Genomic DNA, 23,941 nt, shown 5'->3' with positions numbered 1-23,941 from the left:
TAGAGCTAGACTACACAGCACGGTGAGATATTGTGCCCTGTGAGGGGATAGGTAGCGGCTTGGCTCTGCCCCTGGGATTGCTGAAGTCCATGGGCGACGGTAACCACTCACCATCAGGTGGACCGTACGCTCGTATGAATACAAGGGCCATAAAAAAAATAATAATACACTAATGCACCAAGGCGTAATATTCGTTTCAACAATCAATAGCCTGATCAACATTTGTATAATTCCATATGCAGCGAAATGTCCTAAATCTGAACAAACATGCAGAGCTATTTTTTAGTTGGTAATCCTTATGAGTATTCACGATTTTAATTAATTCTATTGATTTCTAATATTATATTCAGTGAGAATATCTGTATTGGGGTTTATTATTATATTTTTAGATTAGGAAAAGTTAGATAATACTTATTATAATATGATAAAAAACCATTCAATCAATACCATCTGAAAATAAACTTACGGTCTTTATTTTTGGTCCTGTACAGTGGCTCCTCAAATTGTGCATTTGTTAGACTTTTCAGAACCTTCAAGAAGTATGGTAGGAGTTTGTCCTGGTGCTGCAGGCCACTCTGTAGGAAGTACAATCCTAATGCTATGGATGCTTCTTGGCTCTTTGATGTTACAACCAGGGATGAACTGGCTTGTGGGCACAGCATAAACAGAGTATTTACCTGTGAATATAAATTTTTAAATTATGTAAATCCTTCAATTTTCAGTCTTTGTCTATTAGGAACTACAATTATATCAGGTGTTATTACAACTAATATAGGTATTATATGTTTGACTTAATTATGACAGTTTTCTATCCTCGAGAAAACAATATTGCTATTAACACTTGTCTCCATTACAAGATACAAGTGATGTTAAATGTAAATAATGGTACTATGTATTTTATTATGTCAAACTAAGTCATGAGCAAGAGTCATCTTTTTGATTTGTTGTTTGTTGTTTGTTTGTTAATAGCTTACATGAGATCAAATTTTCATAGCTACCTTCCTTTCGAGCTAGAATGCATCACTACTTAACAGAGGGAATGAGGGATTAACAGCTTCTTCTACCAAGCCAAGCAAGTTGATGAGTCACGCTAACAGTATTAGGATTTAAACCAGGATTAACTTTGAAACTTAGGTTCATGAGGTAGTAAATCTAGGTGAATGTCTTCCAAGTCAACTATATTTTATATTTCCTACTTTTTATATTTTTAGCTTAGAATTACCCATTATTTATTATTCTGAATGCCAATGCTTTGTTACTGAAACATTTATGATTTATACAAAATACATTTTGATTCCCATAAAATATGTGGTTACATAATATCACAAAATTCAGATATCAATTTGTTTTAATAGCTCTAAGTTTTACTGCTGATAAGAACATATTTATAACTTAGTAAAGGTTTTGCAGTTTTATAGAGTTAAATTGTGTATTTTTATTTAATTGAAACAGGACTTCTATTTAATTATATTTATATTTGAAAAAACATTACTACTATTGTTATATCTGTAGCTTGGGGCATTGTAGAAAAATATATTATTTATGGATTTTTAAAACATTAACAGCTTAACTTGTATCCACAATAAGGTCAATCTAAGCTAGTTCAGTATATTTTTATGTCACTCAAATTAAAAGTTGTCGTGGAATAGAGGATAAGACGCCCGGTGCATTCGTATCGAGCGATGCAACGGTATTCAGATCCCGCAGGGAAGTACCGATTTTACTAACGAAATACATACATAGCAAATGTTTAAGCAATAAAATTATGTAATAAAAATTAAATCCGCAAAATTATAATTTGCCTTATTACTGGTGGTAGAACGTCTTGTGAGTCCACATGGGTAGGTATCAACATTCTGCCTATTTCTGCCGTGAAGCAGAATGCATTTCGATTTGAAGAGTGGGGCAGCTGTTGTACTGTACTGAGACCTTAGAACTCATATCGCAATGTGGGTGGCGCCATTTATGTTGTAGATGTCTATGAGCTCCGATAACCACTTCACACCAGGTGGGCAGTGAGATCGTCTATCTAATAAAAAAAATAAAAAAAAACAAGAGCCGACACACAAAAAGATACAAATCAGTGGTTTGTTGTCTAGTAAAACTAAACATCTTATTAACTTTTAATGTACAGGACGGCATCAGTTATGCCGAAAATTATAAATACTATATATATTCAAGGTATAAATTAAGCAATAGATAGTAATTCACTTCAATACAACTCACATTCTAATCGAGAAGCATAAATATATTTTGCTTAAGGTTTCGCTAAGATATTCAACAGCAGATGTTTTTAAATTACGTATTTTACTATTTTTTACAATTATTATTTAATTTATGTTAACTAGTATGTTTATTATTTTATTTATTATGTAGTATATTTTATTACAGCTTTGTCATCTATGACTTTTCAATTTTACAATGGCTAAATTAGCCAAAATTACAATCATGTATGTTAAAAGTTTTGTAAAATATAATAATCACATTATTTATTTTTATGTGTAATATTCTACTTTATACAGGCTAAAAACGTGTTTAGATACATAAAATCAAACAAACTTTATTTGAATTAACATAATTAAAAAAAAAATTTTTTTTACCTAGACACATTTTGAAATTAAATAAGTTGAAAGTTGTTCAAGGTCTTCGAAACGAAACATTTAGGGATTATAGGAGAATATTAAGAACAGTTAAAACAAAACGTAAACACCTGTGATTCATTTGTGTGTGTACTGTAAGCTGAGGATAAAAACAATACTTATGTCATAATGAGATCATTGATTTTTAGTTTAACTGTTCCTCCATTCAAGAATTTACTATATAGTTTTAATGGTTAAAGACTAGAAGTCCTTGAAATGTAGTTGAGATTAGTGATGATCTTTCAATTCGTGCTCTAACAAGATTACAAAATATGGTGAACGTTAAAATCACTATATACTCACTTTTTCCCATGGTGTTGGATTTATGCTTGACAAACAGCGAGCTAAATGTTGCACAGTTTGAGTGAAAAACTCGTGTTCGTCCATGATTATGGTTATTTAATTTAATTAATAATCATTTTCTAAATATTTAGAAATACGTCCATCGAACACGGATCAGCCGATCAACTAGTGTTGGGCACGGAGCTTGACATAACTTATCGAAGTGTTAATGAAGTTATCGATTGAGAAAAACAGATTTTAAATTTTATTGCAAGTTAATACAAGTAGAATTGACATAGACATTATAGAATAAATATTACATTATTTTTGTCTATTATATGTCAAAAAAGGTAAATATCTTAAATACACATTAACAGGATCTTTTCATACCACGGAACTATAATTTCTGATAGTACATCTTGCTGAAAAATATTATCACTGAGAACATAACTGAATGTTGCTACTGGCTAAATCGCTGGGTCTTAAAATTTAAAAAGATAATTTGCCTCGTTTTCCAGGAGGTGTTATATAAAACCTATTACATTCTTAAGTTCTAGTAATTTTCGTGTCTGAACATTTCAAACCTGAAGTGAAAAAGCTTACCTTGAAATATGTGCTCATTAAAATTAGTGAATAATTATGGTAATCATTACTTGAACCGAATTTAATTACGTGTAACATGTGAAGTGCAATACGAAATCTCAGTTTGGACATAAAAATCATTGTGCCATTCAGAAATCCCAGCATCAATAATGAAACGAAAACATGAAAGGATTTGAGTATATGCCCAGACTGAATCACAATAGTTTTAATAGGATCAAATTTTAAATGTCAGTTCTTTTGTGCTTTTTAATAATATAAATTGGTTTATTTTATCAAACTGAATCAAAATATAAAAAAAAAAAAAGTGTGTGTGTCCGCTCCGACGCACGACTGGAGTTTACTGGATATAAAAAATTAAACGAAACAATATGAGAAATAGTTCTATATTACGACAACACGATACACTACAGATTATTAACAAATTAACGAGACACAAAACAAACGACTAACAAATATATGAAAATACAATAATGAGAGAAACGCGCGATCAGTACGAGGCTTTGTGGCGGACTGCCGGCGCAGCAGCCCGGCGTCACCTGCGATAACGCGGCCGCGCGTTGGCTCCTGATTGGCGCGCGCACGCATCACGCAATCAGGAGCCAATCAGGCGCATAACGCATTTCGTGTGACATGCTAGTACGATTTTGATTGGCGCGCGCACGCATCACGCAATCAGGAGCCAATCAGGCGCATAACGCATTTCGTGTGACATGCTAGTACGATTTTGGTCCCCATAATTTTCATACCCCGGGCCTATATATGTAAATCGATTCTAAAGGAGTAAACTCCAATATGTGTGCAGTTTACGCACAATAGAATTGGAACATTCAGGAGCATTCTCTTTTTCTCATAGGCTCAACTTCTAGATGTTTGTATAATAATCTAATGTAATGCAGCTACTGGAGCTCAAAATATCAAAACGTGGAAATATTCTACCTGAGCCTCGAGATAAACGTTTCTACTCTTTAACGGTTGTCTCACGCTTTAAACTGGAATACATGTTTGCATGCGGTGTTTCGTAGCAATAATAGGTAGGATGGTCTTATCTACCCGGGCTTATAATACATCCACCAGTAAATGCTGCCTAATGGCCGCACAACGTTAGTGTAATACTCGTAAATTGCCGCTTCCCGTGAGATTAGAGAATGAGGAAGTGCTATACTAGATCCTAAGGCGAAGTCAAAGTGTCATTTCCAGTTTATCGATATTTCCTAATCAAAACGGAGTTAAAGCGTTTTGAATTAAAAAATTGCACATATCGATGAATAATCGCGTTTATGGCTCGCCCCTAATGTCAAACGTGTCTTCGACCAAGTGACACTGACACAATAAATTGCACAGATAACACAAAAAGCATTCCATGTAAGATTAATAACCAAGCTTTCTTCCTAAGCATAAAAATTTTGTGTAAGGGTCTATTTACAGTAGCATCTCTAAATATATTAAAATACATTTTGTTACCAATTTAACCCCTCGAACGAGGTCTATATTCTGAAGGAATGATTTCCAGTCAATTTACCATTAGATGGTTTTCTTTTTTAGTAGGTACCAAGTATAATTTAAGTTTAAAAACCTTCGATCAATAATACTACTAGATTCGCGATTAGCGCTTCAAAAACGGCCCGAAAAATAAGACCACAAATAAATTTGTGGTCTTATTTCAAATTAGTATGGTCCAATCATAGCCAACACTAAGACGTCAAAACGCTGCAATGCGCGTTCAAAAACTGAGTAAAAAACCACCGTAACAACAAGGTTTTGGAAGGAATATCTTTTTTTGGTAAATTTATATTATTAAGTGTTTTTCATAAAATAATAAACACAATTATATTGTAAATAAAACACAATTTACGAATATTGTAATTGTTTGGCCAATGTTTGCAACAAGACACCAACTATTGTAACAAACATCACCAATTCTTGAACAGGGAATGCATAGAGTAGTTATGTTATTTTATAATGTTATTTTTGTTTGTAGATTTCCTAGTAGCCCCTTGTCGCTGTGCACAATGGATATATATTGTCTCGAAAGAAAGAGGAGAAGAAATATACAACTCTTATAAAAATTCTAGAATTGTTCAATGGTGGTGGCAAATCAATGCAAAAAAGTATTAAAAAAACTTTATATGTATGTGTAAATATTTTAAGCGTATATGCTGAAAAGGATTTGTTTTCTGGGGGAAACGAACACAGCCATAAAATAAGCCTAAATTAAACTGATTATAGAAAAATTCATTGATATAAGATTACATTATATTTGTAAAAAAGAAACCGCTCATATAAAAATGACTTCTAAAAGACAGCTTTATAACAAACTGAATCTGTTTAAAGGTAATTAAACCTACATTATTGTTTTAATTACTTCTGTATAAAGAATACGTGGAAAACATGTTTCGTGTTTCCTTTCATATTTTTTTACTTTATTCAATTTTATTTTTTATCACCTATTTGTTGTAATAGTGGCAATGTAAAATATTATCTACTACTTTTTTGAATCGGTCAAAAATAGTTGCGATCATACAAAACAAACCTAAAACAAATATGTATATTCTGCAACTCTATGTCTTTCAATACTTACTGTGTTCTGAGCATTGAAATGTAATACCAAGAACTACATCTAGTTCCACAATACAATAAGCACGAAATTTTAAACAAATATTTTTAACCTTATAAATTAGGCTTTAAGTATCATTTTAGAATAAATATTTTTGCACTGATGTTTTTTTATGTTCAAGTGACATTTTAAATTTATTCCATAATATTCTTTTTCTGACGAAAGGACCTAAATACATATATTTTGCAATGGTAATTAAACTTTATGTTAAAGTATTAAGGTTTATAATAAACTGAAGTCGTTAACATTATTAAAGTTTTTTCTAAGAAATGAAGATGTTTTCGTGTATGCAAACGTGGCCACTGGAGCGTCTTATTTTTTTTCCTGATCTTTAATCTAGTACTATTATTGATCGAAGTTAAAAACATTTTTATTTAACGCTGGGAGCACTATGTACACTGGTTGACTGGACACGGACTAACGTACGTTTTTGTTGTTTTTGCTTTTTTTTCTTTGTCGCAAAATTACGCGTAGCCTAACATGATTTCTACGTCGAGAAAAGTAACGATACCTAATTGGTCTTTTACGGCCGTTTTCAATAACCTATCTATCCCTAGTTTCGGTTACTAAAGATAGACAAATCTGTCTTTTTGTCCTTACTTACGTTCCAATAACCTATCGACGGACAGCAGTTCCTATCGGATTTATCTATCCATCGTCGGGAGGACGGATAGCCTGCTAAAGATAGAACGCTCATACAAATCGTGCTTACTTCCGTTTCAATATGAGTTTTAAGTAACTCTCCGGTAGGCGGCGCTATCTCTAGTAAGGGCATGGTAAGGGCATTCGCTTATCTGTCAAAATCGACCGGTTACATGTTTATCTTTCGAAAGTAAATCGCTATAATTTAATAATTGTTTCTCTTCATATTGGCATATTGTAGCAGTGATGATACTGATATGGAATTATTTCAAATGATAATGGATTGTGATGCAGATAGTGATAGTGAGGCCGATATCATATGGTTAGGAAAATAAAGATCGTCTGAATTACATGGCGAAGATCAATAATTACGAATTTGACTATAGATTTCTGAGCAAAGGTGTTGTGAATGAATTGACTAATTTAATGAGACCATATTTGAGTGTAACGTCAAAAAGGTAAGATAAATTTTAACCATAAAAGTACTCGTTATTACAACTTATATTTTTATAGCAATAGCAAAATTATACCTAATTTTTGTTGTGTTACAAAATCACACTCGACAGGAATTCTATAATACTGCTGGATTCCCATGGTGCCCTAAATGACATTCATATACTAATACAATAACCTGGTAGGCTATTTACCTTCATTCTTATTACACACTGATACCTCTACATTTTATATTTGTGTTACAGATTCAAATATAGGAGAGGAATTTAGAAATAGAAAAAGAGTATTCCGAATGTGTAATTTGTGTGCAATGCATCATTGATGTTTCAAAATGTTGTTGCTTGATGGCCTGGGTCTACTCATGATACAACTATAATTAACCATTCTGATTGAAAAGGTATTTCTTATTTATATTACCTTATTTATATTATTATTATTATATACTAGCTGACCCGGCAGACTTCGTAGTGCCTCAATCGATAAATAAAAGACCTAAACTTTTGTTTAAGATAAACTTAAAACAAACAAAAGGAATCCATCCGACGGGGGACACATCAAAGGAAAAACAAAATTGTTATTTTTATTTAATTCCGAATATTTTTATATTTATCTAACCTTTTAAACCTTCTCTGGACTTCAACAAATAATTCAAGACCAAAATTAGCCAAATCGGTCAAGCTGTATTCATGTTATGTCGTGACAACGGAAAACGGGTTTCATTTTTATATATATAGATTATTATTATATTTTTATTTATTTATATTATATATTTAGGTGTTTATATGAATTTAATATGACACTATTATAATAAATTATCCACATATCAAGAGAACATTGACAACAAGGTGGACTTGGAAATTGCTATTTGCTTGCCGATAGAGGCTATCCCCACAACCCTATCTTTTAACGTGATTAATTAACCCACATACTCAATCGGAACGATTTAAAATGAATCACATATTCAAACAAGGAATACTATAGAGAGGTAATCTTTTTTTTTAGTTAAGAGTTTGTTATACTGTATTGTAAAATAATGTAAGCGAATAATGTATAATTTTCAGATGCATTGGTGTTTGTAAAAGAAGACTCCCTGTATATCATTGAAAAGTAGATTAAAACTAGAAAATATGCAAGCTGTTATTATAGCTGCCATGCTGCATAATATCGTCAGAAGTATGAATTTAGAAGAATTAGAATCAGAAATTTCAGTCGCAGATACACTACAGGAAAATAATATAATTGTTCTTAACAATTTTTCAAAACTTACATCTGAAATACAACTATGTACTTGTAAATAATTGCTTCCAAAGATAATTTATAAAATAAACTCCAAAGATAATTTGATTATTTTTCATTTTCCAAAATGCTAATTACATGGTAGTTAGTACATGCAAGATATTTCATTTAGAATTTGTACATATACTTAAAAAACTATCTAACATAAAATTATTATTGCCTACTTAATTTATGAAATTTAATATTCCTTTTAAGTAATTTTTAATTTTTTAAACTAGCATTATCTAAATCTAACTTAACTTTTGCTACAACAATCTCCTTTTATTTATTTTCCAAGTCAAGTCTCTTTTTTGCTATTAGATATTCTGCTAATGCATTGTCCCTATGCTAGCCTTGCATTTCTTTTCTTCCATCTTGTTTCCGCTTGGCTGTATAAGTGTTAAAAATATTATATGTGACCTACAACAATGTGCATGCTTTATCCAAAATTTCATCTGCAATCCTTACCACCTCCAGCCTGTAACAAAGAGCATAATTATTTCAAATACTACGGCAACCTGAAGAAAAAATCATGTTTATCAATGTGTTATTAGAGACAAACAATCAACTAATTATACTAACCTTACTAAGGTTGTTTCTTATGTTGCCGTAGCGTTCTTTAAGTTCTCCCATTTTAGTCGAAGCTGCGATGGAGTTCGTCGGAAACGACGAATCGACGAATTAAAATCATTTACAAGGGTTTGCCAAGCCTGCTCCTTCAATTTATTGTTTGTGGCATTTGTTGCCTTATTATTGAAATGTTTTTTCGCCGCCACAAGTTCTGCTAGAATCATCGTCTCATCTTTTGTCATGGGTGCTGCCTTTCTTGACTGAAAAAGATATATTTTCTAAACTTGAACTCAAAGTTTTCAAAGTAAAATTATTATTATCAATGTAGTTCATACATACTTACAGAATTCATTTTATTTCACTGTAGCTCTTTAATTATAAACACACTTAGAATTATAAACGAAAGTTTTAAAGCGTTTTGGAGGTAAGTCATCATCTAATATAGTAGGTAAACAATAGAAAAACAAACAAAAGAACCTGATCACTGCTTATTGGCCAACGGACTGTCAAAACGTTTCGTTTCATAATTTCGACTAGGATAAAAATAGCAATACGTCCAATTTAAAAAAATCTACATATGTTTTTATTACTTTTTGTTATAAACAAATGTGTTTATGATAGTCTACGATATGCTGGTTAAATTATAGATATAATTTAGAATAAAATAAAATAAGTCTTGATCCTGATGTTGTTTCGTATTTGTAGTAGAACGAAACGTATCAAGAGGCTCGGATAAATCGGAGGGAAGAAGCTATCTACTGTTGGTTAAAGAGAGATAGCACTTATCCGTGATTGTGAAACGCAAACTAAGGATAGATACGCTCTTGCTGATATTCGGAGATAGCTATCTATCCGTAAACTCAGATACGTTATTGAAAACGGCCGTTCGAAAACATTTCCTGAAAGCTCTTCTCTGGTAAGCGATAGGTAATCTCTAATGTGGAACCTACATATGTTTTCAAATTTCAAGAGTTTTCATAAGTTTGACAGTATTAAAACCTTTTACTGTCTCCTTAGACCACGTACCGGTAAGCGCAATGACTTGCGGCGATATGCAGGGAAGAATTGAATGCGGAAGGCGGAGGATCGTTCATTGTGGCGGACTACGGGAGAGGTCTACAGCCAACAGTGGAGAGATGCAGGCTGATGATGATGATGAACTATCTCCTTTCGTCGTTAGCAGTAGTGAAGGTCATTGTTTGTATTTAAATAAATAAATTTATTTAATAAAATATAACGATTAAAGGTAGGAAGGAAATTAGAAAAATCAATGAAATTTTTTAGGTATGTACTAATTTAATAATGTTAGAGTGGCAGCTAGATTGGATACAATTTTAAATCGAATTTATTAATACTTATAATTGGCACTGTAATTTGTTTCGTCACCAGCTGCAGAAATAGCGGTACCAGCTTCGTAGTTTCCGAGCGACGCGAGACCGTTAGCCTGAAAAATATCATGTTCTTAAAAAAAATGTTTTGTGTTGCGTCTATTTCTTATAGGTAGGTATCTTGAGGTGGCCAAGAAAATAAATAAATGCGTTTACTTCTTCAAATACTCATTATATTATTTTTTAATTAATTTACAAATATAGAATTGAAATGCACGTCCATCTCTTTTCTTCGTGTTATAATTTTTAAATTTTGATAATTTGTGCCACTATTGCGTTTCCTGTTTTGTGATTGGTTCGTGCGATATGACGTCATCGTTGGCCAATCACAGCCATCGTTGTATGTCGCGACGTTGATTCGTTATCATTAAAATTTTCTACCCGATGATAGGTAGGCGAAGTAAAATGTCCCTTAGAAATAAGGTGACACTCTACAAAACTTGCATACGCCCCGTTATGACTTATGCAAGTGTAGTGTTCGCTCACGCGGCCCGCATACACTTAAAATCCTTCCAAATTATTCAATCCCGTTTTTGCAGGATAGCCGTCGGAGCCCCGTGGTTCGTCAGGAACGTCGACCTCCATGACGACCTGGACTTAGAGTCCATCAGTAAGTATCTACAGTCGGCGTCCATGCGCCACTTCGATAAAGCGGCACGACACGAGAACCCTCTCATCGTGGCCGCCGGTAACTACATTCCCGATCCTGCGGACAGAATGGAAAGCAGTCGACGTCGCCCAAAACACGTCATCTCGGATCCTCCCGATCCACTAACGGTGCTTTTAGGTACTTCAAGCACCGGTCACCGTTCTCGTCGAACCCGTCGCTTGCGACGAAGGGCTCGACGAGTAAATTAACTCTCAGACACAGCCCACTGAGTTTCTCGCCGGATCTTCTCAGTGGGTCGCGTTTCCGATCCGGTGGTAGATTCTGCGAAGCACGGCTCTTGCTAGGGTTCGTGTTAGCAACATCGTCAGGTTGAGCCCCGTGAGCTCACCTACTAAAGTTAGGGTTACGCTGACATAGCCTCTCAAGGCTATCAGCTTAGGTAGGAAAAAAAAAAAAAAAAAAAAAAATTAAAATTTGTTTACTTCTCTAGCTATTTACTAAGCTGTATTTTTCTGCTTCAGTTTATAGCTTGTTTAGAATCGAATTTTTATTAATTACTAGGGTTGCCACGCAGAATCAAACATATGAAATTTTATTTATTTATAAAAATTGTAGACTGTACCTTTAATAATAATATCGAACAGTTGCTGCCTTGCGAGTGTGAGTGAAAGAAAAACAAAACCAACAACCATTTAAACGAATGAATAATGCATATATTTTATTTAATTGTTATTGTTTATTTCTCACCTTGGTCCGTTTCAGTAATTCCTTTTGCGCCTTCACAAGATTTCCATCTTTACCTGCCCACGTCTGCCAGACAGATGCTTGTAGAGCTCTGCCATAACTAAATGTAAGGATCCATGGCTTTTTACCTTGAACCTTGTTAATTTCATTTAAATTCAAAGTCGCTTCCTCTTCTGTTTGACCACCGGAAAGAAAAGCTATACCTGGAAATAAAATGTGTATATTAAAAATTAGCTGCCCGCTCCGGCTCCGCTCGGGTCTTTAACAAAAATTTCAACGATATTTGACGTTGTTTTATTTTTTTAAATAAAAGAACACTTATTGCGGCATAACTATAATAGTTAGACATATGCTGTATGCTGTAACACTTTTTGTAAATAATAATGTGTTTTACAAAGTCGTAGTACATTATTTTATTCTATCATCAATAGTCTTTGCAGGGCATGCGACGTAAAGAATATTTTAGGAAATTTTTTTACACCTTCGATTACATTATTGGAGTTTTAGTAAGGATCCCTAATTTTTCCAAAAAATATTATAGCCTATGTCACTCGGGAATAGTGTAGCTTCAAAACTGTGAAAGAATTTTTCAAATCGGTTCAGTAGTTTCGGAGCCTATTCAATGCAAACAAACAAACAAATCTTTCTTATTTATAATATTAAGTATAGATTAGTATAGATGACTCAATAGTGTAGCTGCAGTTTCGGTTAATGACCCGCGATGGTAAATACCTGGTACGGCAGCTGGCACTCCCCTCAATAGGGCTGTTCTAGTTGCAATAGCGATTTCTTTAGGCGTACTTTTCTTAGTACATCCCTGTCCAGGCGTTACCTTTAAAATGTTTTGATACATTTTAAAATGCAGTAGATTAATCAGCAATCGTGATAGTTCGTTTATAATAATCAAAAGATCGATTCCTAACAATCTTACTTCTCCTTAATAATTCAGTAGTAAACTCAACTTATTTTTAAAGAATTTACTTTATGTCCCTATGGAGGGTGTAAGAAGGACCATCTTGTATAGGAGACAAGTTGAAAAAGTGTCCACCTATAAATAGCAAGCTTTTGTCGGAAGACTCGCCGAATTGACGCTGTTTTGAAAAACTTTCCATTTGCTACAATGGCGCCACCTTAATCAGTCTCCCCTTCAGCGGACACTTTTATATACACAGACACTTCTATGTATTTAATACACAGAAAATATTTTGACTTCATGTCTCATGTATTAAAAGTGAAAGGACTATGGTTTTCTTAATGTCTTACCTATTTGACTACTTAGCAATATCAGCGGTTTATATGTAAAGACTATTTTTTATTGTTTTTTATGGCTCAGATGAGTGGACGAGCTCATAGCCCACCTGGTGTTAAGTGGTTACTGGAGCCCATAGACATTTACGACGTAAATGCGCCACCCATCTTGAGATTTAAGTTCTAAGGTCTCAGTATAGTTACAACGGCTGCCCCCTTCAAACCGAAACGCATTATTGCTTCACGGCAGAATTAGGTGGGGTGGTGGTACCTACCCGCGCGGACTCACAAGAGGTCCTACCACCAGTAACAAGAGGTCCTACCACCAGTAAAAGGGGAAGATCTTCCACCGAGCGGCTGTTTTAGCTTAATCCAAGTGTCTGTATATAGTTGTTCGAGACTTGTATAAATGCAAGATTAACTTGAAACAGTCGTTAAGGTGATACTACTTTCTGTTCCATTATTGCTGCCGTCACAGCATTTTACTGTAGACTGACAATCAAAACATTCAATATTTTGCTGATTTACTATATTTTAGTGTGGACTGTCACGAAAAGATTAAGAGTCAGCACCTACCGAACTATCGAGTGTGAAATCTGACAATTTGAAATTAATAGAACTATATCCGCCCATAACACACTATGGAGTTAAGTGGCATGTGGTCGCGATCCTCAGCAGTGAGGAAATAATGAAGAAGAGAGAGAGAAGTATATCTACCATATTAGGCTTAAGCAGCGTTCCCTCTAGAAACACATGGTGGTCATTCAATGCTTTGTAAACGGCGGCCAGTACTACTTCAGTCACTTTTTGGGCTCTCTCTATGTCGTGGTCACCTTAAAGATTTTCAAAAACTTAGCTTCGATGCCTATTCATTAGGACATTTTAAGCCATGCGCTCAACGTACCATCTAACAGAACGTCGGGTTCCACAATCGGCACCAAGCCTTCGCTTTGGCATATGGACGCATATCGTGCCAGGATTGTGGCTGTATCGTTGATAGCCCGAACGGAGGGCGTGTTCAGTCCTATTTTGACGGGACAACGCCATTTTGCAAATCGGCATCCCTGCTTTTTGTACGCCGCGCAACGTTTACCTAAATCATCTAAGCCTGTAAATAAATTATAATATATAAGTAAATCATAGTATTTAAGCCTGTAAGTAAATTATAGTATAGGTATTATGGCAAGGCAACGACCAAGCAAACGCAGGCTTTATTTATTTCATCGACAATGGTTTCTAAACTTCGAATATTAGTGGTACAAGACTGAACATAGATTATAAATTATTAGCCCTATTTTTGGGCTCGGCAAGCAAGCAGCTATTATTACATACAAACAAAAAAATAATTAGAAGGCAGTTAGTTAGTATTATTCATAATAAACCTTGAGTAGTCATTTCGTCTTCGGAAAGGAACAACGCCGTGACATCCTTATCTACTTTAATTCCAGGTATGATGTTTAGCTTATTTAAGAGCTCTATAAACGGTGTACCGTCATCAGTTTTTTGATAAACGGTCTCATCGTAAAGAATTACAGCAGAAATATGTTCAGCTAAATCCTGGAAACAAGAAAATTTGCTTGAATTTATAATTAAATTTTATAGTTTTCAAAGTTTAATCGGCTAGGTATTTTATATTAGTAAAGAACACATAAACTTCTGTACCACCAAAGATCAACTTAATAATAAAATTATCGTCGTTATAAGAAAACTACCAAATTTAAATATTTTTCTAGAACTAGATAATTAACGCACGGGGGTTGTGAACAGCAATTCTCTGTATCTTCGCCTATTATTTTCAGTGTTCTCCAAACCGACATTCTTCAGTAGCTTTCCAATGCCCGCTGCAACGATAATATTGAATTATACTACGATTACAAATATAAGGACAGATGTGGTATCCTTGAGAAACATAACCTAAAAACAGTTTAATTGAAGCTTCGTACTCATGTCGCCACTTTGTCGTCACTTATATAAGTACCTATATAGATACAGGGAAAAGACTTAATGTTCGGTTGATTACATAGTTCGGTTGATACAAAGTGAAAATATTAAACAATGTATTCAAATTAATCGCAATGTGAAAGGTATTATTTGAATATTAATTCTATTCACCGTTAGTTTCATCAACAGCAAGGATGCCTTTGCCTGAAGCTAATATAGCTTCGGCTGTCTTTTTCAACTCCTCTTGCAGTTGAACGTCTAGTCGTGAGAAGTAAGTTGTCATACTGAAAATAAACGTAGTGATTATAAAATATACTCTTTGCTGAAAATAAAATTAAGACAATAATACGATCACTTAAACATTTATATTAGATCTATTCATGATAAAGTCCTTTTTTTCTTTTTCTTTTTCTACCTAAGCTGATAGCCTTGAGTTATGTCAGCGTAACCGGGCGAGTAGGTGAGCTCACGGGGCTCAAAGCTGACATAAAGTTCGTTGAAATATCCGAAAATTGTAATAGGATTTTTAATTATAAAATACATAATAATATACAAATAAGATTAGTAGATCCAAACATAATATTGAAGAGTAAAGTCTACGTAATACGAGTTGTTATTTACCTTAGTTTTTTTTGTATTTGCAGCGTTTTTTTTACATAGAACTTATAAGTACTACACAATAGACAGGCCACACGAAAATCAACTATATAATGAGAATTTACACTAAAACGTAATGACTTAGATAAGAATGTTATCAACTATTTGATACCCTTGTGGAGTGATTCTGAAATTTTAATGGTACAACAGATAAATTGTATATTTTTGTGGTAGCTCACGATAATAGAACTAATAAAACATGCACCATTAACGTAATGTTTACGATCATTTTGGGACATTAATGGGTATTTTTAGTAATAAAAATGGTGGTATCGCATTTTTCATCAATCATGATTACACTGTCCATAGTTTCTATGTTTTAAGCATCTAAATCTAGAAGCTATGATTATAATTATCTATCCCTTAACACTAGTGTAAGCTGGAACGAGTCTCTAGTTACTTATCGCAGTGCTTAAGCTTGTATGAATTTTCATTTCTAAAAGAACAAAAAAATGGTTATATTAATAATTTCAATCCAAGTTTCTTGTCAATAATTCCTAACTAGGTACCTATCAATGAATGTAATAACTAAGATCACTTAATTATCCACACCTTTTTTGGTTTTCTCTCTGTGGTTCTGGTTATTAAGATCAAATTGAATTATCTATAGCGTAGTGATTACTTGCTCAGTGGAATTACCTATGTATCTTTAAGTTTTGATATTAATTATTAATTAATCGCTAGGTAAATTAACCGAATGATATCTATATATTAATACGTGAAGCAAAAACTTTTTACCCCTTTTTACGCCGTGCTGGAATCATGGTCCAGGCGGCTGGCCGATCCTTCGGCTGGTCGTAGGACCGTCGAGGCGATTCGCCCAGTCCTTGTGGATTGGGTGAATCGTGACAGAGGACGCCTCACTTTCCGGCTCACGCAGGTTCTCACTGGGCATGGTTGCTTCGGTGAGTTCCTGCACCGGATCAGAGCCGAGCCGACGGCAGAGTGCCACCATTGTGATTGCGACTTGGACACGGCAGAGCATACGCTCGTCGCCTGCCCCGCATGGGAGGGGTGGCGCCGTGTCCTCGTCGCAAAAATAGGAAACGACTTGTCGTTGCCGAGTGTTGTGGCATCGATGCTCGGCGACGACGAGTCGTGGAAGGCGATGCTCGACTTCTGCGAGTGCACCATCTCGCAGAAGGAGGCGGCGGGGCGCGTTAGAGACGCGCAAGCCCGCCGCCGTGTCGAGCGGGGGCCAGGGAGGCGGATCTCGCCCAAGCCCTGGCCCTCTAAGTGTTTCGGGTCCCCCTCATATGTCGGTCTGGGGACCGGCGAGGGGGACCTAAGAAGACGTCGTGCAAGCTGCTCTGCACGCGTTTTACACAAGAGCATCCGGGTGATGGAAGGCCGGCTATCCTCGACTCACGCTGGTTCTGACCCAGCGGGGTATTCCGTAGGATAGCTCACTCTAACTGGCGCCATCTAGGCGGGCTCCGGATAGCCTGCCGACCGAGAGGGCTGGTGGTCGTGGCGCCGACGACCGCCAGTCCGGCGTCCCGAGGGGGAGGGTGATGGGAGAGATGTGCTCCGCACTAAACACTTCACTTTCCCCCCTTTGCCTTTTCATGAGTTCTATCTCATGTGAGGTTTGGACGTTGGTTGTTGAGCGACAGGAGGTTTTAGTCGGTTCGACTCCGACATGCTCCGCCCGCCGTCCCCAGTGGAGGGCGGAAGTCCGGCGATTTCCTCCTGACCAAAAAAAAAAAAAACTTTTTACGAAAATAGCGCGGACGGAGGAGTATGAATATTCCCGCACTTATAAACAATATAGAGAAGAAGTGCAGAATGCTAATATTTTTTTTAATTATGCATTAATAATACGTTAAATCAATAAAAAAAGCATTACACGCACTACCATGTATTTGACACACACATATACCCTTTGTTTATTGTCAAACTTTTGTTATTGCTTAAAATCCCACTTCGATAAAGCGGCACGACACGAGAACCCTCTCTCTCATCGTGGCCGCCGGTAACTACATTCCCGATCTTGCGGACAGAATGGAAAGCAGTCGACGTCGCCCCAAACACGTCATTTCGGATCCTCCCGATCCACTAACGGTGCTTTTAGGTACCTCAAGCACCGGTCATCGTTCTCGTCGAACCCGTCGCTTGCCACGAAAGGCTCGACGAGTAAATTAACCCACAGACACAGCCCACTGAGTTTCTCGCCGGATCTTCTCAGTGGGTCGCGTTTCCGATCCGGTGGTAGATTCTGCGAAGCACGGCTCTTGCTAGGGTTCGTGTTAGCAACGTCATCAGGTTTGAGCCCCGTGAGCTCACCTACTAGTTAAGGCGACGCTGATATTATAGCCTCTCAAGGCTATCAGCTTAGGTAGAAAAAAAAAGAAGCTTAAAATCTGTAGTCAAATTTAGAAAAGGTTAATATTGTTTATGTTTCATATTATTTGTCTATAGTGTAGTCTTGGCGAAATTTGTGATTATAGAAGATAATAAATAGTTTTTGACAATAGAACCTTAATAATTTTCAAACTTAAAATTTCAATTAATTCTAGTTGAATTTCGACTACTGCGGGACCACTAGTATTTTAGAGAAAGTTAATCGAACCAGCCTTGAAAAATAGCGACATCTTACGTTCCATTCAATAAATGTTTATTCCAATAATCGTAAATAAAGGATAACATAAACTGCAATGTTTGCTACAATTCAAATTAACAGTGGCTTACACAAAAAGTTCAATAGATGGCGTTGTATCAGAAGTTAGAACTGTCATGCGCTATCATCATTGGACCTTCAAATGACCTTTTCGCGTGTCCTCTCGGCGACTTATTATTTTGCCAGCCCAGCATTACTTGTGTAGTAGCGGATCCGAAAAGTGCTAGTCTTTCGTGTTGTAATTAATACAAGAATAAAAAAATAATGTAAGTTAACTTATTTTATTAAAATAACAAACTATGGGCAAGGTTATAAACCTAATAATTCTCATTTTAATGTGATAGTAAGTAACCCGTGTAAACTGTGTTTTAGATTAAACCTACTCTAGAGTGTTAACTTCAATTGCTTTAAAACTAAAATTATATGGCTAATTTGTTATCAGACATTCGTATGCTTACCATGGTACCTGTCTAAATAAAACACTCGAAACTTTCACAAATTTTAAGAGAGCCTCTCTGACTCAAAGATTATGAACTCATTAAATAAAAAAAAATGTTTTATCACTGCAATGTAAGAAAATTTATTTCGCATCATTATTTTGAACCATTTAAAAAAGAAATCCAACAGTTGCTAGGTTAACCAACAATATGAATAGATCGCGTAATCTCTGTTTCTAACCGCAATTTACATACCAGAAAGGGTTTGGGTCGAAAGGGTCGAATTTGTAATTCATAAACAATAATAGCAGTCAATGACCTTTAAAGGTCATGTATACTCTGTACTAGAAATTACTTTCTAATCATAATCTTAATTTTACAAAGTGCTGCTGGGTTTATTTTGTATGTTAAGTAAAAAAAGTCCGTTTTAAAAAAATGTCTTTATGACTATTCACTGGGACCATTTCAATATTTACTTAACCTATAGACTTCGTGTCAACTGTCAATTTTCATAGAAAGTTGTCAACATGCCTACTATTGCCTGATTTTTCATTATCATTAAATAATTAAATTAATGCACGGAGGTATAGAGTCGAAACTTTTTAATCGGTTAAATATAAATTCTCTTTGCGTTTAAACAAAAGCCGATCATAAGTCTAAGGCTATCTCTGGTAAGTTTGTTTTGTTGAAATATGAAAACACTGTCGAGTATGTTTGAATAGAAATTTTATAAAAATTAAGTAAATAAAATAAAAACAATGCCACCTAAAGGCAAAAAGAAGGGTAAAGGCAAAGGGCCACCGGAGTCAGGATGGAGGCCGGGGTTCGGTACCAAAGGTAAAATTACAATTGGAATAGAGTATTCTTACATGGTCTCATCTGTCTCAATGTATTCAATTAAGGTACTCTAATAATATTCCTATTTAATAATATTGCCTTCCTTAAGTGTATATCACTCTTTAACACTCATTTCTAATTTCGATGTAGTTTTCCTGTTGTGACCTTATCGTGTAGTATTCTTCCTTACATTATTTATAAATGCATCTTCCTTATTTACATTTCTATTTCGTAGATCATAATTAGTTCATATCTGTACTTGTTTGAATATCTCACCCTTGTATAAAAGCTCTTGTCAGAGATGTTCTGAGATAGATCCTAATTGTCGTTTACATAGTTAAAACCTATGGTCATTATGTAATCCTGTTTTGAATATAATATTCAGTGATGTATTAAATCAATTGTTTTTTTTTTAAGCAATACAATTGCTCACCATGTAACAGTATGCCTTGTTATAAATCTATTCCACACATTGATTGGAATTTTGAACATCAACATTATGAAAATTACCCTGAAAACAAAAAAAAAATGTATATTTTTTTGGATGAATAAAATTAATTACCAACATTGTGCCCATATCAATTTAATTTTGATTTAAATTTCAAAAAGTTGTTAGCTATGTAACTGCTTCTGATATTTATTATAATCAACAAATTTACAGGACATGTGCTAAATTATATCCAACATTATCTCTTAATTCCAAAAATTGTAAATATTTTAATTTCATTGAATAAAAACCATAGAAGAATAATAAGCATGAGGAGGCCTTAGTACTCATTAGCTACTCTTGTGCTTTAACTGTGTTAGAGAAATAAGGCACTTTTTTATTTCACTAAAGTAATACAGGAGTATTGAAATGCAAAGAGCAGGTGGCAGTGTTCTTTGACTATTAAAACGACACATACCATTTCTGCTACGGAGCAGTTTTGCAATCCACTTTGAGGAGTCTGACAACCATTACACAACCCATGTCACACTAGAACTTCATGTATCATGGTGGGGGTGGTATGTAGGCTGTGAGTTTGTCTGTCCAGTATAAGCAAATGAAATATAAAAAAATACTGAAATAAGACAATGCTGCTGCTTATGTAGCCATTTACATTTAATTTTTCAATTGAGAAGTTCAATATCAATTCTGGCAGATTGACTTTATGAATTTGAGTTAAATGGTTTGTTTAACGTGGCTGTACTATATATTTTTTTCCATGTTCCGATGTCCCAAAGTGATCCTCATTGTTTTTAATAGATGGTCTAATAATATTAAAGTTAATTATTTTTTATCAATCAAAATTTTTAAGGAAACGAGTCACTTAATGCATCTGCACTGAATTTCCTAACAAAAATCACCCTTTTATTTTAATTTTGTTATTAAAAAAATTCTGTCTCTAAATTATAGTTTTTTTTTTTTAATTTGTAAATGGACCATTATTATTTTTGTAGTTCTTTAAAATTGCATAAATGGACAGATGATCATGATGATAGGATAAAACAGCCATGTCACCTCTAAATTGTGAGATGTTGAGTATCTTAGCCGGGGAACTTTTTTAATTATTACCCCAAAATATTTTTGTGTAAGTTGATATTACCCCATGGCGAAGAACAAAAAAAAACGAAATCGCTTCTTTTTAGCATCTTTCATATCATAGCCCCCATGATAATTTAAAAAAAAAAAAAAAATCTTTTCTTTTCGTTTCATTTCGTTTCATCGGGTTTGAAATCACAACGGTTCTAAAGAAGTTTCACTTCAATATATACTTTTTACTCACAAAAGTTTCATTTTTACCCCCCAAAATTTCATCTTACCCCATTTGGGGTAATTTACCCCGGTTCACCGACTGCTGCTATAGGCTGATGACATGAATACTTCTAAATGCCAAATGATAAGTTAAAGTTTCTTTTAAAGGATTAGATAAATCGATTGTAGTAAACTACTCAAAGATTCAAGATTGAAATAAGGGGAGGATATAGAATGATAATATATGGTCAGATATGGGGCAGTACTAACCGCCGAATTAAGCTGTTTGCCTACTGTTATCCTCTGATAAGGCAAGCGGCTTATAATTATGAAGTAAAGTTGCTGATGTCAAAACATTCGACTTTCACTAGAGGTCTATTTATGCTATTTATAAGATAACATGCAATATAACATCCTAATATGTCTTGGAAGATGTAATGCATCCATGATCATGCTTGTGGAACTGCATCTGAGTCTGTGATTTGCATAGTCTGATCATTAGGAAGAAACTGGTTAAATATGCTTGTAACTAATCCTTTTTAGGGGTGTATGCATTTTGTTTGGCTTTGGAACAAAATCCCGGAGCTCATTAAACTCATTAAACATTATCTGTCCATAGATTTCAAATAAATTGAATCTTTTATATGTTTTTTCTTTATTCGAAAGATTTTTTGTATATTGAAATTTTTTTACAGGATGATATTGTGTTTCAGTTAGCCGTGAGCTTCTGACCTATTAATTTATTTTAATAGTATTTTATTTTAGTTTATAAGTTTTAAAAGTCGTCGTGGCCTAAAGGATAAGACGTCCGGTACATTCGTATGTAGCGATGCACCGGTATTCGAATCCCGCAGGCGGGTACCAACTTTTCTAGTGAAATACGTACTTAACAAATGTTCACGATTGACTTCCACAGTGAAGGAATTACATCGTTTAATAAAAATCAAACCCGCAAAATTATAATTTCCGTAATCACTGGTGGTAGGACCTCTTGTGAGTCCGCACGGGTAGGTACCACCACCCCGCCTGTTTCTGCCGTGAAGCAGTAATGCGTTTCGGTTTGAAGGGTGGGGTAGCCGTTGTAACTATACTGAGACTTAGAACTTATATCTCAAGGTGGATGGCGCATTTACATTGTAGATGTCTATGGGCTCCAGTAACCACTTAACACCAGCTGAGCTGTGAGCTCGTCCACACAACTAAGCAATAAAAAAAAATCTAATGATGTTTAAACGATTTTTCTTGCTACAGCAACAATGTCCACCTACTTTCAATACCCAACTCCTGAGCTGCAGGAGGAGCTCAAGAAGATCGCTCAAGCAATTGTAGCTCCCGCAAAGGGTATCCTGGCTGCTGACGAATCCACCGGTATGTTAAAATCTGCAGAATATAATACATCTTCAGAATGTAAGAATAGCCTCTTGAATTCATCGTATCTCAAAAGATTATACCGTCCGGTATACTACCCATTATAAAGCGGTGTGACTTTGAGAGTGTTCGAATAATTTTTTTTAGAAAATATTTGTTCATGGAAGACATCCACCGTAAAGAAACAATATCGTATAGCAAAAATCGAACTCGGAAATTTCAGTACTTTGTGTAATTACTAGGGCATTTTGTAAGTCGGAGCGTGTAGGCCTGGCCTGTTTCGCCTATTTCGAAGGGTGCGGCGGCCATTGTATATTAAGATTGACTTCCACGGTGAAGGAATAACATCGTGTAATAAAAATCAAACCCGCAAAATTATAATTTGCTTAATTACTGGTGGTAGGACCTCTTGTGAGTCCGCACGGGTAGGTACCACCGCCCCGCCTATTTCTGCCGTGAAGCAGTAAAGCGTTTCGGTTTGAAGGGTGGGGCAGCCGTTGTAACTATACTGAGACCTTAGAACTTATATCTCAAGGTGGGTGGCGCATTTACGTTGTAGATGTCTATGGGCTCCAGTAACCACTTAACACCAGGTGGGCTGTGAGCTCGTCCACCCATCTAAGCAATAAAAAAAAATAAAAAGAAAGATTCTCGAGGTCTATGACGGAATTCACGTGTTGTCTATATTCAGGGGCCAGTAATCTTGTGTAGCAGTGCGAAAAGAATAATGAGTTGGTTTGTTTGTGCATTTTATTGTTTAGTGAATTTTAATGTGAAACACCATTTAGTATTTTTTTTTTGGTATCGCGATTCGTAGTTGTATTTAAAATTACTCTAGCGTTTTCTGTTTTAGCTATATTATGTATTTACGACTTTCCGTGTGCTTAGTGCGAGTTTCTTACCGTTCTCGATAGCGTAAAAGTTAAGCCAATTTTGTATGCAGTTGGAACAGCGCCCCTAGCGGCAAACGTACGCAATTTTTTTTTTTTTTTTCCTACCTAAGCTGAGAGCCTTGAGAGGCTATTTAAGCGTAACCCTAACTTTTGTAGGTGAGCTCACGGGGCTCAAACCTGATGACGTTGCTAACACGAACCCTAGTAAGAGCCGTGCTTCGCAGAATCTACCACCGGATCGGAAACGCGACCCACTGAGAAGATCCGGCGAGAAACTCAGTGGGCTGTGTCTGAGAGTTCAAACGTTCCCGTTCCACACAAATATGAGCTAACTTTTACGCTATCGAGAACGTTAAAAAACTCGCACTAAGCACACTGAATGCTT

The 23,941-nt window shown here is 35.2% G+C and overlaps 3 protein-coding genes and 3 long non-coding RNA genes across 16 annotated transcripts in view; 3 read left to right on the top strand and 3 right to left on the bottom strand.

Annotated features, from left to right (window-relative positions):
- The window catches only part of Pi4KIIIalpha (phosphatidylinositol 4-kinase III alpha), a 46,171-nt gene extending 43,049 nt beyond the window's left edge, over positions 1-3,122 (bottom strand). For 3 of the 4 annotated variants that reach the window (XM_089734054.1, XM_089734055.1, XM_028187612.2), the window contains exons 1-2: positions 2,943-3,122; positions 467-677 (exon numbers count right to left, since the gene is read on the bottom strand). In XM_089734054.1, the coding sequence (XP_089590180.1) occupies positions 467-677; positions 2,943-3,026 (295 nt within the window). In that variant the 5' untranslated portion in view covers positions 3,027-3,122. The remainder of the gene's footprint in view (positions 1-466; positions 678-2,942) is intronic. The other variant, XM_028187613.2, reaches the window with a different exon arrangement.
- A 1,969-nt stretch (positions 3,123-5,091) lies between these two features.
- On the top strand, positions 5,092-11,800 carry LOC149501238 (uncharacterized). Its single transcript, XR_016324417.1, has 3 exons — positions 5,092-5,304; positions 5,503-6,560; positions 10,096-11,800. It is a non-coding gene; the product is annotated as an uncharacterized LOC149501238 (long non-coding RNA).
- On the top strand, positions 6,609-8,549 carry LOC149501240 (uncharacterized). The gene is made up of 3 exons (XR_016324418.1): positions 6,609-7,238; positions 7,479-7,630; positions 8,295-8,549. It is a non-coding gene; the product is annotated as an uncharacterized LOC149501240 (long non-coding RNA).
- On the bottom strand, positions 8,581-9,574 carry LOC149501239 (uncharacterized). Its single transcript, XR_016324416.1, has 3 exons — positions 9,422-9,574; positions 9,091-9,338; positions 8,581-8,986 (listed from the first exon to the last, which is right to left on the bottom strand). It is a non-coding gene; the product is annotated as an uncharacterized LOC149501239 (long non-coding RNA).
- LOC114252769 (fructose-bisphosphate aldolase-like) lies at positions 10,355-19,192 on the bottom strand. 4 transcript variants are annotated; one of them, XM_089734049.1, is made up of 9 exons: positions 18,979-19,192; positions 15,181-15,293; positions 14,821-14,909; positions 14,451-14,625; positions 13,973-14,176; positions 13,786-13,901; positions 12,553-12,652; positions 11,824-12,023; positions 10,355-10,522 (listed from the first exon to the last, which is right to left on the bottom strand). In XM_089734049.1, exons 1-9 carry the CDS (start codon positions 19,017-19,019, stop codon positions 10,427-10,429), a joined length of 1,134 nt encoding a protein of 377 aa, XP_089590175.1. In that variant the 5' UTR covers positions 19,020-19,192; the 3' UTR covers positions 10,355-10,426. The 4 variants fall into 4 exon arrangements, with proteins under 4 accessions (XP_089590175.1, XP_089590177.1, XP_028043196.2 ...); XM_089734051.1 differs by lacking the exon at positions 18,979-19,192 and adding an exon at positions 18,745-18,957; XM_028187395.2 differs by lacking the exon at positions 18,979-19,192 and adding an exon at positions 18,358-18,496.
- Ald1 (fructose-bisphosphate aldolase) overlaps positions 18,412-23,941 on the top strand; it is a 24,002-nt gene continuing 18,472 nt past the window's right edge. For 3 of the 5 annotated variants that reach the window (XM_028187396.2, XM_028187399.2, XM_028187397.2), the window contains exons 1-2: positions 18,412-18,552; positions 22,547-22,663. In XM_028187396.2, the coding sequence (XP_028043197.1) occupies positions 22,552-22,663 (112 nt within the window). In that variant the 5' untranslated portion in view covers positions 18,412-18,552; positions 22,547-22,551. Of the gene's footprint in view, positions 18,553-19,220; positions 19,395-22,546; positions 22,664-23,941 lie in introns of those variants that run through there. The other 2 variants (XM_028187398.2, XM_089734052.1) reach the window with 1 other exon arrangement.

This window comes from Bombyx mandarina, chromosome 16, assembly GCF_030267445.1.
Source record: "Bombyx mandarina strain Sakado chromosome 16, ASM3026744v2".
NCBI lineage: Eukaryota > Metazoa > Arthropoda > Insecta > Lepidoptera > Bombycidae > Bombyx > Bombyx mandarina.
Note: the sequence above shows the minus strand (reverse complement) of the source record. Positions and strands in the feature narration are given on the sequence as shown.